Here is a 22,722-nt window from a genome sequence, read left to right on the forward strand (position 1 = left end):
CATACGGATCACTGGTGACCTTGATAAGAACAGTTTTAGTAGAATTCTGCAGACAACCCAACTGAGATCAGTAAGTAAAGATTGGGAAGTGAGAAAATAGAATTAACAACTATAGGCAACTCTTTCCACAAATTCTGCTGTGAAATAAAAATGACAAACTGCTACATGACAAAAATACAAGGAAAGATGCAACCACATGGCAAAATAGGGGGAATGTATTTGCAAATTTTATCATAGACAGGCAAAGGGTTAATGTGCAAAGAGCTTCTACAAATCAATAAGAACCATAACAAAACCAAAAAAAAAAAAGAGAGAGAGAGAGAGAGAGATGTCAACAATCAACAGAAAAGGAAATATAAATAGCCTTTAAAAATACTTAATATTGGGGTGCTTGGGTGGCCCAGTAGGTCAAGTGTCCTTCTCTTGGTTTTGGCTCAGGTAGTGATCTCAGGGTTATGAGACTGACCCCCATGCTGGGCTCTATGCTCAGTGCTGAATCTGCTTGGGACCTGTCTCCCTTTCTTTCTGCCTCTCCTCACCCCCCAAACTGGTCTCTCTCTCTCTCTCTCTAAAACAAATAAATCTTTTTTAAAAAATGCTTAATACCAATCATATTAAGAGAAATGTAAGTAAAAACTACACTGGATGGGGCATCAAAGTGGCTCAGTCATTAAGTGTCTGCCTTCAGCTCAGGTCATGATCCCAGGGTCCTGGGATTGAGCCCCACATCAGGCTCCCGGCAAACTCATCAAGTTGTATATACATTAAATATTTACAGCTTTGTGTATGTCAATCATACTTCAATAAAATGGCTTTAAAAATAACATTTTTATGCTTAAAATAAAATGACAATGGGGGGTCTGGGTGACTAAGTCAGTTAAGCATCTGACTCTTGATTCTGGCTTAGGTCATAATCTCAGGGTTGTGAATTCAAGCCTTATATAATCAGGTTCCATGCTCAGCAGGGAGTCTGCTAGAGATGCTCTCTCTCCCCCTCCTTCTGCCCTTCCCCTCACCTGCATACACACTCTTTCTAAAATAAATCTTACAGAAAAAAATGGAGAAGACAAAAAAATGAAAATACAGTATGCCATCATTTAGGTAAAAAAGGAGGAATAGGGAAAAGTATCTATATTGGCTCATATATGCATGAAATTTGCTTGTAAATATGCACTGAATCATACACTTGTTCAGGAGGAGAGGAACTAAGCAGATGGGGTGGAAAGGAGTTTTTACAACATAAATTTGTATACCTTTTATGTTCAAACATGTGACTATATAACATTCAAAAAAATTTTAAGAAAATGGAAAGAGAACAGAAAAATGCTGTAGTAAGTGGAATAGGATGTAAGATCTAAGATCAAGATCTAAGATAAAGAGATTCTAGATCAACAACCTAATGTCTAATAAAATGGAATTCAATGTAAACTTTAACAAAACTATTACAAAATCTAGTAGAGTATTGAGATCTTGGTTAATTAAAACTCATCAAACCAGAGTCCTACTCAAACTAAAAGATAAAGCAATAAATCAAAGCTATAATCCAAAAATTTTAAATATGTTACTTAAAATCCCCTTTAGTTTATGTTTAGTCCAATGTCCTATATACATCATACATGGGGCTGTTAAATTAGAAATAAGATTCACAATTATCAATTTAAAAATTGAATGTTTATTATATTCTTTGAACAAGACAGAAGTTTGGACTGGCCTATTTCTAAAAGTTTAACAGGCAAGGAATAATCCATTTCCCAAGTTGCCTGATCAAAGTTTACTAATTAAAATACTGTGGCATAATAAAGCATGTTTTTCATACAAAGGTAGCAAAAATGACACTGTTAAGAAAATGTTCTTACTTAATTAGGCTATAGCACACAGCTCGTAGGGGTTCATGGTCTTTCTTCCTTATATTATTGTTGACCATACTATCTAGTTCATCTCGAGCAAACCGAAGCTGAACTTCTGTTACACTGTAACTTGCTGATTCCCGAGCACACTCTTCAATGTTATGAGCTTCATCTAAAATGACAATCTGTTCTTTGAGATTGATATCCATCTGTAAGACAAAAAAATTTTCCTATAAAACATTCAGGAAAATGGACTTAACAGCAGTAGGCAAGATATTTTGATTTAAAATTTCATACTACAGGCAACATAGCAAGGATAATTATATAAGTAACTGATTCTAGGTCTTAAAACTTTTAAAACACTAAAGCTAACAAATATCAGCTCAACATTACAGTTTCTCATTTTTCACTCTCAAAATACTTTGCAAACCTATCAACCAAAATACCTTTTAAGTGAGTCTGGATTAAGGTATTGATGGCCACATCAAAGTGTATAAAAATCACACTATACAATCTCCAACATAATGTTAAAAGGGGGCAAACAAGGTGACATGATCATCTATCTAAAAACCCAAGATGACAACTGAAAAATTATTAAAAATTAACAAGATAAATGTATTCAAAATAAATGTTCAGAAATCAACAACAACAAAAAAGCGGGGGGGGGCAAACAAAATAACTTTAAAACTAAAATAATTATACAGGATTCAAAAGACTCTCAAAATATAATACAGCATGTATCTATTTCATTTATGTTGTTCCTACATCCCTTCATTTTGAGAATTATTCTTCCCCAGCTACATGTAACGTGGATAGAACTGTTAATCTGTTAATCAAGGGACATCACCACTCTCACAACACAGACTCAGAACCCAGGCTTGTCAATTAAATAAAGTATTCCATCCCTCTACAGTCACAGGTTCAAGAATGGAGATGAGATTCAAGGTAGGCTAATCAGAGAAATCTGGGTAGTAAATTTAAGATCATGTTCTTTTTTTCCAGGTTAGGTGGCTGCTTGAGGTTATCTTTGTTCCCATTGGAAAGAAACAGCCTGAAAATAAAGCCTTCACAATGAAATTGGTCAAGTATTTTTTTCTTTAAGCTCTACTGAAGCTGGGTTTCTGTCATTTGCAATTGAAAGAGTCCTGGCTTATATGAAGAAATGTTACAAAGTAATTGCCAATGAGTTATTCTGAGGAATAAAATATAGAGAGTTGACAATGACTGAAAAAGAACCATGGAAGAATAAGAAATATATTGGGGTTCAAAAGATGAGTAGAGGGGTGCCTGGGTGGCTTAAGCTGGTTAAGTGTCCAACTCTTCATTTCAGCTAAGGTCATGAACCCAGGGTTGTGAGATCAAGCCCCACATCAGGCTCCCCACTGGGCATGGAGCCTGCTTAAGATTCTCTCTTCCTCTCCTGCTGCCTCCACCCCTCTCTCTCATAAATAAATAAATAGTGAGTAGAATTTGGATTTGGATAGCAAAGGGATTCAGGCATTTCAATATAGGCATCATCAAAAGCAGAGATATAGGTTAGGAACAAGGTATCCTCAGGGGACTATGAGGTAATTTTTAAAGGGTCCAAGTTGGGAGTTTGTAGCGGATATGTCCAAAAAGGCAGATTCAAGCCAGACTATTGAGCATCATGAGAGTAAGTAAGCTTAAGAGAAATGGACTTTAATCAACAGATGAATGGATAAAGATGTGGTGTGTGTATATATATATGTATACATATGTATATAATGGAATGTATACATATATATATATGTATACATATGTATATATGTATACATATATATATATAATGGAATGCTACTCAGCCATCAAAAAGAATGAAATCTTGCCATCTGCAATGACACGATGGAACTAGAGGGTATTATGCTAAGCAAAATAAGTCAACCAGAGAAAGACAATTATCATATGATCTCATTCATACATGGAATTTAAGAGACCAAACCGAGGATCATGTGGGAAGGGAGGGAAAAATAAAACAAGATGAAGGGAGACAAACCGTAAGAGACTCTTAGTCATAGGAAACAAACTGAGGGTTGCTGGAGGGCAGGGGAATTGGGGGGATAGGATAACTGGGTGATGGACCTTAAGGATGACACATGATGTAACAAGCACTGGGTATTACATAAGACTGATGAATCACTGAAATCTACCTCTGAAACTAATAATACACTATATGTTTATTAATTGAAATCAATTTTTTAAAAAATTTTTAAAATTAAATAAAATAAGAGATATGGACTTTAACTCATGAGCCAAGAGTGCAATATATTTTCAAGCAGAAGAAAGATGTAATAAAAGTAATAATAGGAAGACTGACCTGGCATTGATATGTACAGTGGCTCAAAGGGGCCTAGCCAAGAGGAAACCAAATAAGAGGACAGCAGGAATAGTAAATATAATAATACCTATCAAGTTTAAGTAGAAAGCTAATTAGAGCTGTGCAATCAGATCTAGAGAGAAGAATAACAGGTGAATATATGAAATTATTCTTTTTTTTTAAGTAAGCTCCATGCCCAGTGGGGAGCCCAAAGTGGGGCCCAAACTCATGACCTTGGGATCAAGACCTGAGCGGAGATCAAGAGTCAGATGCCTAGGGTACCTGGGTGGTTCAGTGGGTTAAAGTTTCTACCTTCAGCTCAGGTCATGATCCCAAGGTCCTGGGATTGAGCCCTGCATCGGGCTCTCTGCTCTGCGGGGAGCCTGCTTCCTCCTCTCTCTCTGCCTACTTGTGATCTCTGTCTGTCAGATAAATAAATAAAATCTTTAAAAAAAAAAAAAAAAGAGTCAGATGCCTAACAGAATGAGCCACCCAGGCTCCCTCAAGTAATTCACTTTTTCTCTTATGCTGCAACAACTGGATGGTTCTAAGAACCATGCAAATAAACACAAATATGATATCCAAACTTCATTTCTCAAAATCTCACAAAGCATAATTTGCATAGTATACATATTCTCCCCCCAAAGTTCTTCAAACTATAGATTTTTCAGATGAATGTTTTAAAATAATTCTGACCATTTATAAATAGAAGGAATGATACTTATTATTGGGTCTCAACTGGGAGTAATTTTGCCCCCCAGGTTATATTTGGCAACTTCTGGAGACATTTTTTATTGTGACAGCTGTTAAGGGTGCTACCAGTGTCTAGTGGATAAAACCAGATGCTGCTCAGCATCCTACAGTGCACAAAATATATGACCACAACAAAACACTGTCAAGCCCAAAATGTCATTATTATAGGCTGAAAAAACCCATCAGAATCCCACTCTGTGGGGCACCTGGGTGGCTCAGTTGGTTAAAGTAGCTGCCTTTGGCTCAGATCATGATCCTAGGGTCCTGGGATTGATCTCCTGCTCAGTGGAGAGCCTGCTTCTCCCTCTCCCTCCACCTGCCACTCTGCCTACTTGTTCTCTCTCACTCTCTGTCAAATAAATAAATAAAATCTTAAAAAAAAAATCCCACTCAGTACTAGCTCTTTAAAAGTATACTAGGTCCTCAAAAGTATTAATTACTTTAGACATCAAAATGATAAGATCTAAAATTCAGTTTTTAATACATCTCAGTATATGTTTTCAGTACCCTAATCTGCTTATACATTTACATAAATTAAATATAAAGCAAAAAAAATAAAGTAAAAAGAAAAACATCTAAAAGCTTTCACATTGATCATTCATATTCCAATATGTAGGAGAAAAGTTCTAATTTTCATACAGTTACTCACACTTTCCCTTATTTGTGCATCTAGAAGATAGTTGTAAGGACAAAATATTATGTGAGCATCTTCTATTAGTTCTCGTGCTGTGTAATACGGACATGCCTTTAGTTTTTTCCCCAAGCTGACAAGTTCTTCTATATCCCAGGCTTTGCACATCCCTTGAACAGTTTGTAATGTGTGTTGATCATTAATTTTATGTACACCATGATAAAAATAGCAGGATTTGCCCTGAAAATAAACAGGCATTACTGAAATGTGAATCAATGCTGGAACAAAAGAATAAAACAAGTTTATCTCAGTATTTTCAGAACATCATTAAAACCACAAAGATTTTACAGGAGAGAAATTATACTGTATCCATAATCACAACCATTTTAAAGAAACTCTATTAGTTGACTCAAACAGAGCTCCAGATCAGTACAGCTCTAGATACCCCAAATTAACCTGAAAAAAGTTTTTAATTATGCTTGTTGTGCCTTTGCTTTGATTATAAAGTGATATTAGGCAAAAATATTTCTTGAAAGATACAAAAGAACAATGGTATCACTGGTTGCTTTGAAAGATGACACTTAAGTGACTTGGCGACAGGAGTGAGAGAGATTTTTCTCTATAAACAATTCTGTATATTTTCAGTTTGAGCCATGAGACTGTATTACTTAATCAAATATAAATAATAAAAAGAAAGGAAGAAAGGAGAAAGGGAGAGAGGAATGTCTTAGGGGAAACAATAAAGAGTGTTCACTATAAAATATCTAGAAGATACAAAGGAGTACAAAAATTCCACTAAATTATCTATAATTCTGTAACAGAAAGAATGTACTAGTAACATTTTGATGTATTTCATTTATTCTTCTTCTATACATATGTATATATGGACACATCTATAAAATGTGACCCAACATTAAAATAATGAGAGCATGATTATTAACCATTAAATCTCATCTTCACAAAAAACATATTTTTCCATACCTAAAATAATTTTGTAGAATTATTTCTGGTGCTAGTTAATTATTTTTTCTTAATTGAAACAAAAATTAACTTTCAGCAGATAAATGCATTGCTTTTCCAGTATAGGAGCACTTTCGTAAAAGAAACAGTGAACAAAAACACATGTGCCTTTGAATCAAGCCAAAAAATCAGAAAGTTTACACTTTAAGGGCACTTAGAACGACACTCCTGTGAAGAATGATAGCAAAACCAGAATGGCTCATCCATTTTAGCAGTGTAACACAATCCTGAGGGGAGACTGTCAATTGAAGTGTTATCACACTTTAAACTCTTTTTACGCAAACTGTCAGTTATCTATTTATCATTTCGCTTTGGTAATTCAGCCATAGTAAACATAGACACCTACAGTGACTTTGTAATTGGCCATCATTACAATACCAAATTACCCTAAGGACTTGAGAACAAGAAAAAGAATGTTCATGTTTGGCTATGAGCTAAGCATTCTGAGGCAGAATTAGGTCCAGACAAATAACTAAAAGCAGGTATCTTCAAGTATTTATAACCAAGGAGAAAGAAATGCATAATACAAAATAACTTATTCACATTACATGGATAGAAGGTGATATACCAATTAAATGAAACTCTAGGGGCGATGGCTCATAGTCTTTTGTGTAGAACCAATTCTGTTCGACAAAATACTAGTGAAAGAACTTTCAAAATATATTTATCACTGATCATTTCACAGACTATCAATTTATTATTCATGAATAAATTCTGAGTATATTCCAGACTTGTAGCCAGTTTCAGACTAAACAAGTTATTAAACTGTACAGACTACCAAACTAATACCATCAAAAAAATTATGTATTTACTAAGAAAGACTTCTCAATTTCTACCTTGACCAAATTCATATTCAAGATTTCCCTGGAATACTTTAAAACCACCAATGACATATCTTTAAAGTTAATAATTTCATGTAACTTTTTTTGAAAGAGAAGTTTATACTAATCAAAATTACAAGATAGGATAATCATTATATTTCTCATTCAACTAAAAAACACTTAAAAATTTACTCAGAAAGAGACCCTAAATAAACTATCTTCTAATTAAGTTTTAAAATATATAAAATATATTAATTAGATCAAATTTGACTAACTTAAATACTTTATCTTCTCCTATGACATCATCCATATCTGACTATTTTTGGTAGTGGGATTTCAATGAGGTAAGAAGATATCTGACTAAAATGGGAATTAATTTCAAGGAATTAAATATCCCAAAGCTTTAGAACCAAAACCTGTCATTTTAAACTTACGATTTTTTTTTTTTATGTTAGTCACCGTACAGTACGTCATCAGTTTTTGATGTAGAAAGATTTTATGGTAAAGTTACTTTTCAAAAAATAGCAATACTAGCAATTAATTTGATTTTTGTAAGTTATTTGACTATCACGGGAAATACACATATAAAACAGAAAATGAATGCGTAGAAAATTGAGCAAATTGAATCTTTTCAGCCTTAATTTTTTCTCTAAAGCAAAATAACTTTACTCACATTTTTTCCATCCAGCAATTCCATGCACTTTTCATTTCTGTTGAAGTTACCTACTATTTCAGGATGGACACAAGTATGATCCCTGCTGGAGAGAATAGTCATTGGGACCCCTGAGTACGCTGTCCTCCGGAGTTCTCTAGTAATCTGAGCTATCTGTTTGTGTGTGCGTGTCCCAAAATATATTTTGGGTATCTTGGATTTCCCCCCATGATCCTTCTTAGTGGCATTTGAGGAATCTTGACTGCTTCCTTGTTTAGTAGAACAACAACACCTGGAACAGTGACCAGGGGTCTGTAACAAAGGAAAGAAGAAGACAATTTATGTCTGGCATGCCACAAAAAATGTTATCAAACCTCTCACAAAATCAGAATCTGTAAGTAATAAAACACAACTATCAAAGAGAAATGTCAAGATATTACATCATCTAAAACTTGCCATTAAAGAAAAAAAATACAAATTCCATTTCAAATTGGTTTTCTTGCACTCTTCAAAATTATAAACAATGTTTCCACATTTGCATGGCTTTCTAACATATCATTCCGACACTCAAATTCTAAATGTTTTAAGAGGTTTTAATTCGAATTATAAAAATAAGATAAAGTGGAGGATAATTTTCATTTTTGCTTAGGCTTCAAGTAAACTTGTAATACTACAGTTTGGAGTTGATAATTTTATTTTTGTTCACAGCATAGCTCATTCAAATATTCTGTACCAACATTTTAAAGAGCATTTAAATATAGCTTGCAAAAAATAGAAATATCAAGTCAAATCTAAAATATCATTAAATATAAGAAAAATATTATCTACCATAGGGATGCAAATGAATGCAAATTATTAATATGTATTAATAAAGGCAGGTTGTTTGTCTGGAACAAGTACATCTGAAATTTGATTACCTGTCATGGAATTCATATCCATCAGTATAATTTTTCAGGACAGCTTTTTCTGAACAATTTTATTCATAATTCAGTTCCATAATTAAAATAATCAGATAAATGTCTCCTTAAACACAACATATGGAACAGCAGGAATATAGTCTGTAATTTACCTGATTTTCCTCTTCTGTTTCCCAACTCAAAAATAAAATTAAAAATCTAATGCTATACATTAGAACCATTAGTTCTTAAAACTATTCTATTTAATGCTATACATTAGAACCATGAGTTCTTAATAACTACTCTCTCCTCAATCTCAATTACTATACAAATGAGACAAAATGCAGTCTCATTTAAGAGAAATACTGTGAAATAGTTACAGAAGGGGTCACTGATGGGGAAAAAAAGCTAAATAGTACAGTAGCTTAAGAGAATTTGTTCAACTGAACAAATACACCATTTAACTGAAGACTTTCTTTTTAATTATAATCAGTAAGAGTAGCCTTCATAAACAAATGCTAAGTCATAGCATGTTACACCACAACACTGGGGATCAAGCTGTCTTTTAGCCTCAACTCGGTGGAAAAGCAAGTTCAAATTACTCCCAGTCTCGCTCAACCTTGTCCGCCATTAAATATTACAATACATGATAGAATGGATGTAAATGTGACCCTTCTGGAGCTGTCACTCACTGGGATAAAAGGTTCACTGATGTGCCAAATAAACAGTCAGTCAAAGCAGATAAAGTTACAGTCATGCTGGAATTGTTACATTCCCCTCTCAAGTTGCCAGTAGCAGCAGATTTCATTACAGAGTGCTGCCACATTAAATAGCCAGTTCCAAATATCCTGCCTTCTATATTGAATAATTACTTATTCACTGAAAGGATAAAAAGAAGAGTTATGAATGGAGCTCTTGTCAACAGTGAGGCAGGAAACAGCTGACATGTGGTTTATGTTACATATGTTGCAATATCTAACAATTTATGGTCATACAGAAAATGGAATGCAAATTATATCATGATATTTCTGACTGAATTTTTTTGGCTTGTGCAATGATCACATTAATTAATTAACCTAGTAAACGAGGTAAAATAACTCTAGGTAGAATTAGTTTACTTTTCAATACCTTTAATCTTTTCACTCAATTATACTATTTCTCTTCCCTATGATATAAAAAATTAAATACTGAATATTAAGTTGAATATTGGAATGCTATATACTATATGGATATATTATATCCAAGCATAAAAGTAATCTAATAAAGTGGTCTTCTCTCAAGGCTTTGAAAACCTCCTTTTTGATGAAACACTTTGAACATCAATTCCACTTAAAGCTTTACCACCTAAACCTTTCATTTTAATTCCACTTTTTTCTAACCAAAAGTCCAAAAAATATTGAAATAAACAAAATGAGTCAACCACCTATGACAAATAATGTAATATATAACCTACAGACCCTCATACATATATATTTCCTATATAACTTTTTTCAAATAAAAAGAGATGCTATTATACAGTTTTATAATACTGTTTTATATTAAAACTTTTTTTTTTTACGTTTTAAAAGGGATGAATTTGTCATTAGTAATTTTAAAAAAGGATCACCCTATCTTAAAATGTTATGATAGTAGCTATAACTAACAAAAATAAAAGATCGAGAACTAATTTCAGAAAACTTTTCCCATTATAGCAGCTTTATTTAGGTACTTTAAATCTGGTTTTCATTCCATAACTGATAAAACTATAAGCTATGGTTAATTCTATATTAAACACGTTTTTGTTCATTATGTCTTACAGTGGTCTGAAGCAATTATATCTTCTAAGAACATGGTTTTCTAGTGGTTGTTTAGGCAAGTATTGCAGAAGATGGAAATTAAGAAAGAAAGTTGATTCTTTTTCCTTTGCAATATTAAAGAATTATTTCTTCAGGTGTGATTGTCTATTGAAGTTCTATTTAAAGGATTTGGTACAATCATATTTAATATAGGAAAAAACTGAATGTGGCAAGAGAAGAGAGGCTTCAAAAAGACATTTGGAATTATTTGCACCAAAATCACTTATTTTCAGGGGTGCCTGGACAGCTCAGTGGGTTAAAGCCTCTGCCTTCGGCTCCGGTCATGATCCCAGGGTCCTGGGGTCGAGCCCCGCATTGGGCTCTCTGCTCAGCAGGGAGCCTGCTTCCCTTCCTCTCTCTCTGCCTGCCTCTCTGCCTACTTGTGATCTCTGTCAAATAAATAAATAAAATCTTAAAAAAAAAAATCACTTATTTTCAATTCTGTAAGAAAACTAGAGAAAGAAAATCTGAAAACAGTCAAGACAGAAGTCCTAATATCCTCCAACTCAATTAATAGGCTAACACTTTATGGACTCTCTCTCTGAAACACTTTGACCTAGCCGTCTTTAAACAATAAATGAACAAAATTAAATAATTTTGTACCTTTCATTAAGTATTTCTCCTGCTAACCAGCTATTAGGTTTATCTTTCAAAGATATATTTTCCTTTTGCTTTTGACCTTTGAATTTATAGAGATTGCATGAGGAAGTGGAGAATAAATTAAAAAGTATTCATTTTCATCCAACATACCTGAATGTCAAGAAAGATAAAACATATAGGCTTCCTAAAGCCCATAATCTCTAAGACCTGAAAGTGGCAGAGCAGTCCTTTAAGAGATGGCTTTTTCTCCTATAGTTAGAAACTGTCTAGAGTCCTTTTACTTCAACAAAAGACAAGAAAACCCAACCCAAATAACACCAAAATTCCATTATTATTTAAGGTGGAAAAAAAAAATAAACAAACAAACAAAACTACAGGGGCACATGGCTGGCTCAATCAGTGGAGCACGTGACTCTTGATCTCGGGGTCATGAGTTCAAGCCCCACACTGGGCATGGAGCCTACATTACCTACAAAGAAATGCAAGAGACGCAAGTGGGTGTGACAGCTATATTTTTTCCACGTGTAGGAGTCAATTGCTTAAAAATACATTTCAGGGGCGCCTGGGTGGCTCAGCAGGTCAAAGCCTCTGCCTTGGGCTCAGGTCATGATCCCAGGGTCCTGCAATCAAGCCTTGCATCGGGCTCTCTGCTCAGCAGGGACCCTGCTTCCTCCTCTCTCTCTGCCTGCTTCTCTGCCTACTTGTTATTTCCGTCTGTCAAATAAATAAATAAAATCTTTAAAAAAAATACATTTCAAATCTATGATAGTAAAAACTGTTCTTAGAGGATCAGCAATCAAGGATTTTAGAAAATTTCCTCATGTCTAACAATTTCTATTCTCTCTGTTGTCCTACAATATAGAAATATATATCTAATTTTTTTGAAAGAATGAAGAAAGATTATAAAATTTGATCTTGAAAGACCAAATTCTGAGTCCTTGTCACTTTCACAAAGCTATAAGTTCAAGTAAGATAAGATATAATTTCAAGGTCTTAAGTTTCATAAATTTCTCCAACCTTTCCCCACAAAAACAACATAAAAACTTCTATGCCTAGGGGCACCAAGATGGCTCAGTTAGTTAAGCATCTGCCTTCAGTTCAGATCATGATCCTGAAGTCTGGGAATTGAGCCCTGCTTTGGGCTCCCTGCTCAGCAGGGAGTCTGCTTCTCCCTCTGTCCCTCACCCCACTTGTACTCTCTCTCTCTCTCTTAAATAAATAAAACCGTTAAAAAATATATTAAGAGGGGCGACTGGGTGGCTCAATGGGTTAAATAAAGCCTCTGCCTTCAGCTCAGGTCATGACCTCAGGGTCCTGGGAGGGAGTCCCGAATCAGGCTCTCTGCTCAGCAGGGAGCCTGCCTCCCCCTCTCTCCTGCCTGCCTCTCTGCCTACTTGTGATTTCTGTCTGTCAAATAAATAAATAAAATCTTTAAAATATATATATATATTAAGAAATAACTATGGTTGGGCATGTGGGTAGCTCAGTCGGTTAGAGCCTCTGCCTTCGGCTTAGGTCATGATCCCAGAGTCCTGGGATCAAGTCCCGCATCGGGCTCTCTGCTCACAGGGAGCCTGCTTCCCTCTCTCCCTCTCTGCCTGCCTCTCTGCCTACTTGTGATCTCTGTCAAATAAATAAACAAACTCTTTAAAAATTAAAAAAAAAAGAAATAACTATGGTTAAATAGTTGAAAAATAAAAATAAGCACAGTGACTAAATACATTTTAAAAATGGAAAATAATAAAGGAAAGCTACGAACTATTGTATTGTCAGAGAAGTTATTTTGCTAATTCAAAAATCAGGTAACCTTCTAAAAGAAGGCTATGAATTAAATTCTAAACACAGACATAAAAGGATATATTGATGCAAAAAATAAGTATATAAAAGAGAGGAAAAAAGACTAAAAAGAAATTTTGTAGGAAATAAAGGGAAAACTAGGTCCATAAAATAATTATATACTTTTCTGAAACTTTCCATATCTGTATTGTCTTTCAACCACACTGTAAATTCCTTGAGGACATAAACTATGCCTTACATTTTACTTATATAACTAATTCATTAAACATGGTATTTTGCATATGACTATAACTTAAAATTTTTTTAATTGATGGACTGTGACTTATGTCACCAAGCCAAGTACTGTACATATACAACACTGTTGTTATCCAATAGATGCATAACTGATGTCCTAATTTGAAGTTCTTCACATATCAAAAAAAGTTACTTCAAAATAAAAACGTTAGCTTGTAAAGGAAAAAGTACAGGGCAATCTGTTATTTTCAAGGCCAAAAAGAAAAATTATCTTGTTATGCTAATATTTGGGCCACTTTATAGTTGTGAGCAACAAATACATATCCTGATATATTCATTATTAATAATAACAATCATTTATTAAGGCTGTCCCTGTGCTAAACACTTTATATGTTCTATCTCATTCATTCAAGAAATATTACAATTCCTGATATATCAAGCCAAGTAGAAGATAATGACAGGGGTTACTTCATCTCACTGACAATGCTTCATTTTTTTTTTCCCCCAAAGATTTGGGAAAGGACTGGTGTTCATTCTTTTTTTTTTTTTTTTAAGATTTTATTTATTTATTTGACAGAGAGAGAGCAAAAGTAGACAGAGAGGCAGGCAGAGACAGAGAGAGAGAGGGAAGCAGGCTCCCTGCTGAGCAGAGAGCCCGATGTGGGGCTCGATCCCAGGACCCTGAGATCATGACCGGAGCCGAAGGCAGCGGCTTAACCCACGGAGCCACCCAGGCGCCCCAATGCTTCATTCTTTAATTGTTCTACAAAGCACAGGTTTTCGAGCTTATCACTACCAGTTTCACTCATGAATTACAGAATTGTTTAAAGTTAGTACTCAAGTGCATTATTTACCGAATGCAATTATAAAATATTCCTAAGGGTAAGGCATAAAATTCAGATTAAAAAAAATTTTTAATTTATTAGTTGACTTTAAGTCAAATATTTTCTAACAGGATTTACATTATGTTCCTCAAGGAGGGGGGGAACACCTCTCAATTAAGAGACTCCTTAAAGCATACATCAACAAACTTTTTCTGTAAAGGGCCAAAGAGTAAATATTTTATGTTTTGTAGTAAATAAGGTCTCTGACTCTGTACAGGAAAATATCTTTATGATCCCAATTGGGAAAGGATTTCTTAAACGATACGCCAAAAACATAATGACTGAAGACACAATCTCATTAGGGTGTAAAATTTCTATTTAAAACTGCACTTCCCTTTATTAAAAAAAAAAGAAAAAGAAAAAGGCAGCACAGACTAAGAAAGGATATCTGCTCTGCATATAACCAAGGACCAGTATCTGTAACATATGAAAAATTCCAACAATTCATTTTAAAAGACAAATCCAAAAGATGATCAAGAACAAAAGAATCACAGAAGAGAAAAGCTGAAAGGCCAATAAACATCAGTAATGCTAACCTCATTACTAATTAGGAAAATGCAAATTAAAACCGTAATTCAATTCCATTTCCCATCCATCAGATAGGGTGTTTGAGAAGATTTGAAGCAACTCTCACACATTGCTGACCCAAATATAAAGTGGCACATCCACTTTGTAGAGCAAACTGGTGATCTAGTGAATCAAAGATACATAGACACTCTGACCCAGCATGACACTGTTAAGTATAAATACTAGAGAAACTCTTGCACATTAAACAGATACAATAGCGATATTCTTTGCAGCATTGTTTAAATTGTGAGGAAAACAAGCTAAGTGTATCAAAAAAGAATGGATAAATAAATTGTGGGGGTTTTTTAATCAATAGAATACTATCTGTTATGAAAATGTAATAAAAAAAGTTTTTATTTTAAAAAGCATGTATCAAAGTAGATAAACATCAAAAAAAAAACAAGGTTGAGCAGACCGAGTATAACTTAATTTTTTTTCTCCCCTAAAATTCCAAACAAACTGATGATAGGAATAAAACTATAAAACTTTAGGTACAGAATTAGGAACCCCCACTGTAGGAGATAATCTGTAGAGCTAAGAATTGTAATGGACAATATACCTAAAAAATGCTAGATATTCAAAAGAAATCGAGCACAGCAAATACAGTCCCTTCTGGTTCTTCCTCAGCTGCTTATGAACACAGAATAGTTTTCATCTTAATACCTCTTGACCAAAATATTTCAACCTCATTTATTAGGAAATAAGTTTTTAATTTAGGATCCATGAACTGTTACAGAAGAGAGGGTTTGAGATCACCCAGAAACTACAAACACAATTTTGTGTGCATTTCTAGAAAGTCAGTCCAAATTTTCCTCAGGTGCTCAAGAAGACTGTGACTTACTGGGTGAGGGCTTTCTTCCAGAATGTACATCTGATTTCATAATGAAAATCAAATGAAAACAGCATTTTCTTTACAACCAACTTGGCCAGACACATTTATTCCGTAAAGGAATAAACAAGATGATAGTCCAAAGAAGGCAATTTTACAAAGGTTCCTCCACTGCTTGTAAATTCATTTATCTTTTATGTTTGTTAATCACCTAATTTTAACATAATTCTAAAACACCCAGTTTATTGCCACTGCTTATTTCTAACTCCATTTCCCAGATTAAAAAAAAAAATCTAAAAGAGTTCCTCAAGTTGTTATAAAATACATAATAAATTTGTGGAAAAGTTGGAACTCATAAACTTACACATCAAAACAAAGCCTTAGTAAGTTCATTTTCATCTACCATTTAACTTGGCAAAAAAACAAAATATTACCCTTTTTAATTTCAGAATGCCATGCACATAAAAAGCTAGTGGTAAAAAGCCAATGAAGGTAGAATTATACTATGCTCTTTGAGACATAAAAAAGAGGGTTTATTGTTAATCTTTATCAACCAATTGCTGTTGTCCAAGCCATCTAAACAGGTACTGAATGCCTGTTGTGCAAAATCTCACATAAGCACACACTCTAGTAAGATAGCAAAAGTGACATAACTATACCTTCTCAACTATTCTTTTTAAAAAATTCAAACAGTAGTACTCTACTGCCAGTTTCATGATTAAACTGCACAAAGCAGCTGTTTATCCACTCACAGCAACCAGCAGGTGAACCTGATTCAATATTTATCACAGGCTTTCACAGATCACTGCTAACCAAGCAAACGTTTTAATTAAGCTGGAACTTGCTTCAAAGAGCTCATTCAAGATGTCAATCAGCAGGTAAGGGATCAGATACAGTGTCAGGTGAGAGTGTGTAATATAAATCCACAACTTTCTTCATCCCATCGCTGTAAATTAGACTGCTCTAAAGTTCAGACTCTGATTGTAACAGACTGCCAGTCTCCTGGAATGTGTAACTGAAGTCACTCAAATTCTATTGTGAAGGTTGTAAGCAATATGTTAAACTGCAATGGGCTAGCACATTAAGACAGATCCTTTTCACGGTTGTTTTTTGATACCGTAAGTGTTTGTTACTCTACTCTCCACTTACTGTTTACTTTCTTGCCTGGTGTAAATGGGAATTCCTTAACAAAGTTGCCCCAGTTTCTGAAAAGCTTATGTTTCAGTAGAATTAATCAAAAAAAGATTCAAAGTGGTATAATTTTTTAACCTAAATTTATAACAATTATAGTCTATAAAAGTCCTCATTTTAAGAATAATCACATGATAAAAAAATGACCAAACTGCTATAAAGCAAAAATTCTCTTGGTTTAACAGCCCTTTACACAGAAGTGCCTATAGCAACAAGCCTCAAAGTATAGTAAGTCACATGGGCCAACTTCAGGAGACATACCTGGTGTTTATAACAAATAAAAGAAAAAAAAAGAATCAAAGATGATGAGGGGGAAGGGGAAAGCTCTTCCTTAAAGAATATCAGCTAAAAATTGTATGTAAACAGAATGAAAGAGTTTCTAAAATTACCATCTTGTAACTCCTATGTAATAATTGATTCCTGAAAGCTACCCAAATGGATGGTAAAATCATTGAGTAAAAAGTTGTTGGGGAACAAGATAGTCACACAGCCTCCAAATATCACCCCACAGATTACTTATTAACTGCAAAAGAAAAATGTCTTTATCATGGAGACCTGGTAATCAGCAGTCTAACCAAATGGTCAAATGATACAGTGGTCAGACAAACTGGGATCAATGTATCTCTTTTTTTTTTTTTAATTTTTTTAAGATTTTATTTATTTATTTGAGAGACATCACAAGTAGGCAGACAGGCAGGCAGAGAGAGTGAGAGGGAAGCAGGCTCCCTGCCGAGCAGAGAGCCCGATGCGGGACTCTATCCCAGAACCCTGGGATCACGACCTGAGCCAAAGGCAGTGGCTTAACCAACTGAGCCACCCAGACGCCCAAATCAATGTATCTCTTGATGTGATATTAGAAAAATATTTATGTGCTCTTCTTGAACAAAACTACATGATTGTGAAAGTCAAATAATCAGACATGAATCAAATAGAACCCAGAAAGAAAATGTGTTAAAAAGATTATTTGGTTGGTGAAAATTAATCCAACTGCATACTTAATATTTTTCAAACTTCCTTCAATGAACTTTTTTAAATGAGAAAACAAAGCTATCCTGTGATATACCTTTCCTACATAATTGACTAAAATGCTACAAGCAAAACTCACACAAAATAGATTTTTTTTTTTACTTTCATGAGCATTAAAAAAGGAGTAAGTTATTATCGATATACAAGCCTCTAAAGCAGCACTACCTGATAGAACTTTCTGCAGTGATAGAATGCTCTTTATCTATACTATTCAATATACTTGCCACTAACTACAATGGGCCTAGTGAGTACTTGAAATGTGCTCAGTGCAACTAAGGAACTACATTTTAATTTTAATTAATTTAAATAGTTACATGTGGCTAGCAGCTACGATATCAATGTATATTTAAAATACTACAACAGTTTCTAAATTTAATCTGAAATATAAACTAGTGAGAATAACCAAAATTATATGGAAAGGAAGATGGGCAAGAATGGTATTTTTACGTATATAAGAATTTAGTGTACATTATAAAGATGCTGTGCTAGGCACCTCTTTAGACATGTGCACAACCCTATATTCCTTTTTTTCTTTTTTTAGATTTTATTTATTTGGAAGAAAGAGAGTTTAAGCAGGTGGAGGTAGAGGGACAAGCAGACTGCACTGAGTGTGGAGCCGAAGGGGGTTCAATCTCACAACCCCAGCCGAAATCAAGATCAGACACTTAACCAACTGAGCCACCCAGATGCCCCAACCCTATATTCTTAAAAGAGTTTATCATCTGGGGCGCCTGGGTGACTCAGTGAGTTAAAGCCTCTGCCTTCGGCTCAAGTCATGATTCCAGGGTCCTGGGATTGAGCCCCACATCGGGCTCTCTGCTCAGCAGGGCCTGCTTCCCCCTTTCTCTCTCTGCCGCCTCTCTGCCTCCTTGTGATCTCTGTCTGTCAAATAAATAAAATCTTTAAAAGAGTTTATCATCTATAGCCCCTGCTAAAAATGTGGACCTAGTAACACATGACCATTCCCAAAATACTCCCAGGCAAAGCAAGACCAGTAAGATTCACTTTCCAAGAACTTGTATTTGGGGTATTTAGATTAGGGAATCTAATTACTAGGGAAACATTCCTAGAAATTTGGGGGAAAAGCACTATCGTAAATGACACCATGAGGATAAATTCAAACAAATCCTGAATATAAGAAATCCTACAAGACAAATAATGCCGTTTTCTCAACAAGTAAATGGCATCCCTCTTAAAAGAAATGCCATGCAACTTCCTTGTTTAGATTCTGATTTTTAAAAAGCCAATTCTAAAACAACATTTTTTAAACAATCAAAAACAATTGTAAACAGACTGGGTATTAGACAAAGAATTACTGTTAATTTCCTAAACCATAGTAATATTATCTTTAAAATGTTAGAAATATATGCTAAATTATGCATGGGTAAATATATGTGAAGTCTAATAGTTGCTTTAAAATGTTCCAGTCTCATTAAAATGTAGGGGCACCTGGGTGTCTCAGTGGATTAAGCCTCTGCCTTCAGCTCAGGTCATGATCTCAGAGTCCTGGGATCTAGCCCCGCATCAGGCTCTCTTCTCAGCAGGGAGCCTGCTTCCCCCCGCCCCCCGCCTCTCTCTCTGCCTGCTTCTCTGCCAACTTGTGATCTCTCTCTGTCAAATAAATAAAATAAAATATTTTAAAAAATTTAAAAATAAAATATTCAGTCCTTCAGCCCCAAATTGGGTGTAGAAGTTACTTTAAAAAAATAATAAATAATTTTAAAAAATAAAAGCAGCCCCTTTTGGGGCCCCTGGCTGGCTCAGTTGCTGGAGCATTCACCTTGTGATCTTGGGGTTGTGAGAACAAGCCCCACGTTAGATGTAGAAATTACCTAAAAACCACCTTTAATGGGGCGTCTGGTGGCTCAGTGGACGCCTGCCTTTGGCTCAGGTCATGATCCCAGGGTGGGATCGGCCGCATCGGGCTCTCTGCTCAGCAGGGAACCTGCTTCCCCCTCTCTCTGCCTGCCTCTCTGCCTACCTGTGATCTCTGTCTGTCAAATAAATAAATAAAATCTTAAAAAAAAAAAAAAAAAAAAAGAACCTTTAAAAAAAAAGTTCGGTTTCTTACTCTTTCCTCTTCTCATCTCTCTCAAAAAAAAAGAAAAAAAAATAGCAAAGGGTAAATAAAACAAATAGGGGAGGTAAATTGGCACAATATTAATAATTATAAAAGCTGAGTAATGGGCACAAGCTTGAAGTTCATTATATGGTCCTCTTTTCTGTGAATGAAATTTCCTTAATGAAATATTATTAAAGAAAATTTACAAATTCATTTTTTTAAAAGATTTTATTTATTTGAGAGAGAGAATGACAGACAGCACGAGCAGTGGGGGGAAAGGGAGAAGCAGGCTCCCACTGACCAGGGAGCCTGACGCAGGGTTCAATCCAAGGACCCTGGGATTGTGACCTAAGCCAAAGGCTGACACATAACTGACTGAGCCACCCAGGTGTCCCTACAAATTCCTTTTATAAAACAAGTACATTGATCCTAAAGCAAATCTGGATATACTTTTTCTAACCAAAAATATGAAGAGATCAAGACCATTCACATATGAATATTTTAACAATGAATTCTAAATGTTAATAGGAAATAGGATTCTTCTACATGTGCGCACACACACACATACAACCAAAAAGCCAAGAACAAAAGGATAATTCAGTATTAGGATGTTTTAATGTAGTTAACATATTAAAAAATAAAATGTGAAAAATCATATTCATATCCATAGTTTAATATTCATTCTTGATGAAAATGCTGAGTAAAATAGGAATAAAATGATTCTTCTCAACGTGACAATTATATGTAAAATTAATATATTAGTCAAATATATAATTTACATATACATATATAACTTATATAATTTAATATATTTATAGATTTACAGATATGACTTATATATAATTTTCAAAAGCCACTGTCATGCTTTATGAAGAAACCCTAGAAGCATTCCCATTAATATTTCAAAGAAGAGAATGATTACCATTACTTCCCAATGTGCCTAGGACAATCTCAGTTTATATCCGTTGCTTCAGCTTAATTATTAATAATGCCCCCCATTACCTTCATTCTCAAAAGTGTCCTATTCTGGACAATAAATATGATTCTTCTATCTTACTATTATTACATTTAAATTGGAAATATTATATAAAATTGCAAAGAAGGTAAAATGGGCACTATTTACAGAAAATATGATTATATACTTGGAAAACCGGAGAAAATTTATTGGAACTATTAAGATAAAAGAATTCATTAATGTGGCTTGGTAAAAAAAAAATGTAAATGTAAATGTAGTTTAGTAAAAAGAAAGAGAGAAATCAGTAATCTTATAAAACCATATCAAATTAGGAAATGTAACTGAAGAACAAAATCCCAATTATATAGAAATAAAAGATAAATTCCCCAGGAATCAACTTAAAAATATACTGAAGGAGTTAACAGGATTTAGTAATTAGATGGAGCAAATCCCTTTACAACCTATACATATATCAAATCATCATGATTTATACTTTAAGTATCTTAGAATTTTACTTATCAATTATACCTCATTAAACCTGAAAAAAAAGTTAAGAAAACTTTAAACAGTATTGAAGAAAATTAGGAAAAAAAACAAAGAAAATGGAAGCAGAACGTTGTCTTAAATAGAAAGACATCATAAAGAATTCAACTCTCTTCCAAATAATCTATAAAATATGTCAAGAATTTATTTTTAGCTAGATAGTCTAATTCTAAAATATATATGTAAAAATAAACAATAAATAAATAAATAGGTAATAAGGAGGAACTAGAAACATAAAATATTAATGAGTACAATAATTGAAACTGTATATTGATGGAAAAGAAAATAGAAAGTCCAGAAGTAAAACCAGATACATTAAGGAATCTAGAATATCATAAAGTCATAAAAGTTGCATCTCAAATTAGTAGGGAAAAGAACTATCAGTAAGTGATGTTGGAATAATGGGGTAGTAATCCAAGGGGGGAAAAAGTTACATATTCATATCACATTACTATTTACCAGAATAAATTTCAGATTTAAATATAACAACTTAAAAATATTTAAATCACCTGAGTAAGAAAGGTCCTTCTAAGTATGACCAAAACCCAGAGGCCATAAAAGACTAACAAATTCGAATACATAAAATAAAAATTTCCTGCATGATAAAAATCATTATAAAAAAGTCAAAAGATGCGGTGCCTGGGTGGTGCAGTCGTTAAGCATCTGCCTTCAGCTTAGGTCATGATCCCAGGACCCCACATTGGGCTCCCTGCTCTGTGGAAAGTCTGCTTCTTCCTCTCCCACTCCCCCTGCTTATGTTCCCTCTCTCACTGTGTCTCTCTCTGCCAAATAAATAAGTAAAATCTTTAAAAAAAAAAAAATCAAAAGACAATAACAAACTAGGAAAGAAAAAAAAGAAATTTTTGCAATTCACAACATAAAGGTCTAATTTAATACTGAAGAACCCTGTAAAGTAGTAAGAAAAAGACAAAAAACCTAAGTGACAAAAGGAATAACCAGATACTTGAAAAGATACTCAACCTTACTCATAACTTATTTGCAAGAGTGGTAACATGTATTCATGTGCGTATGTGTATTATGTGCAACTTACCTTTATAATATATATATACTACATAAATACTTTTAGAATACTAAAATATTACATATATGTACATATACATATATATGTATCCATGAAAGAAATAACTGATAAACTGGACTAGAAGAAATATTTACGAAAGATACATCTGATAAAAAACTATTATCCAGGGCACCTGGGTGGCTCAGTGGGTTAAGCCTCTGCC

General features: G+C 34.1%; 1 protein-coding gene across 1 annotated transcript in view; it reads right to left on the reverse strand.

The window, feature by feature from the left end:
- The window catches only part of BRIP1 (BRCA1 interacting protein C-terminal helicase 1), a 179,660-nt gene that overhangs the window by 115,134 nt on the left and 41,804 nt on the right, over positions 1-22,722 (reverse strand). The window contains exons 7-9 of the mRNA XM_032871881.1: positions 8,081-8,371; positions 5,585-5,806; positions 1,857-2,056 (exon numbers count right to left, since the gene is read on the reverse strand). Coding sequence (XP_032727772.1) covers positions 1,857-2,056; positions 5,585-5,806; positions 8,081-8,371 — 713 coding nt within the window. The remainder of the gene's footprint in view (positions 1-1,856; positions 2,057-5,584; positions 5,807-8,080; positions 8,372-22,722) is intronic.

Source organism: Lontra canadensis, unplaced genomic scaffold, assembly GCF_010015895.1.
Source record: "Lontra canadensis isolate GAN:19392208 unplaced genomic scaffold, GSC_riverotter_1.0 scaffold43, whole genome shotgun sequence".
Lineage (NCBI taxonomy): Eukaryota > Metazoa > Chordata > Mammalia > Carnivora > Mustelidae > Lontra > Lontra canadensis.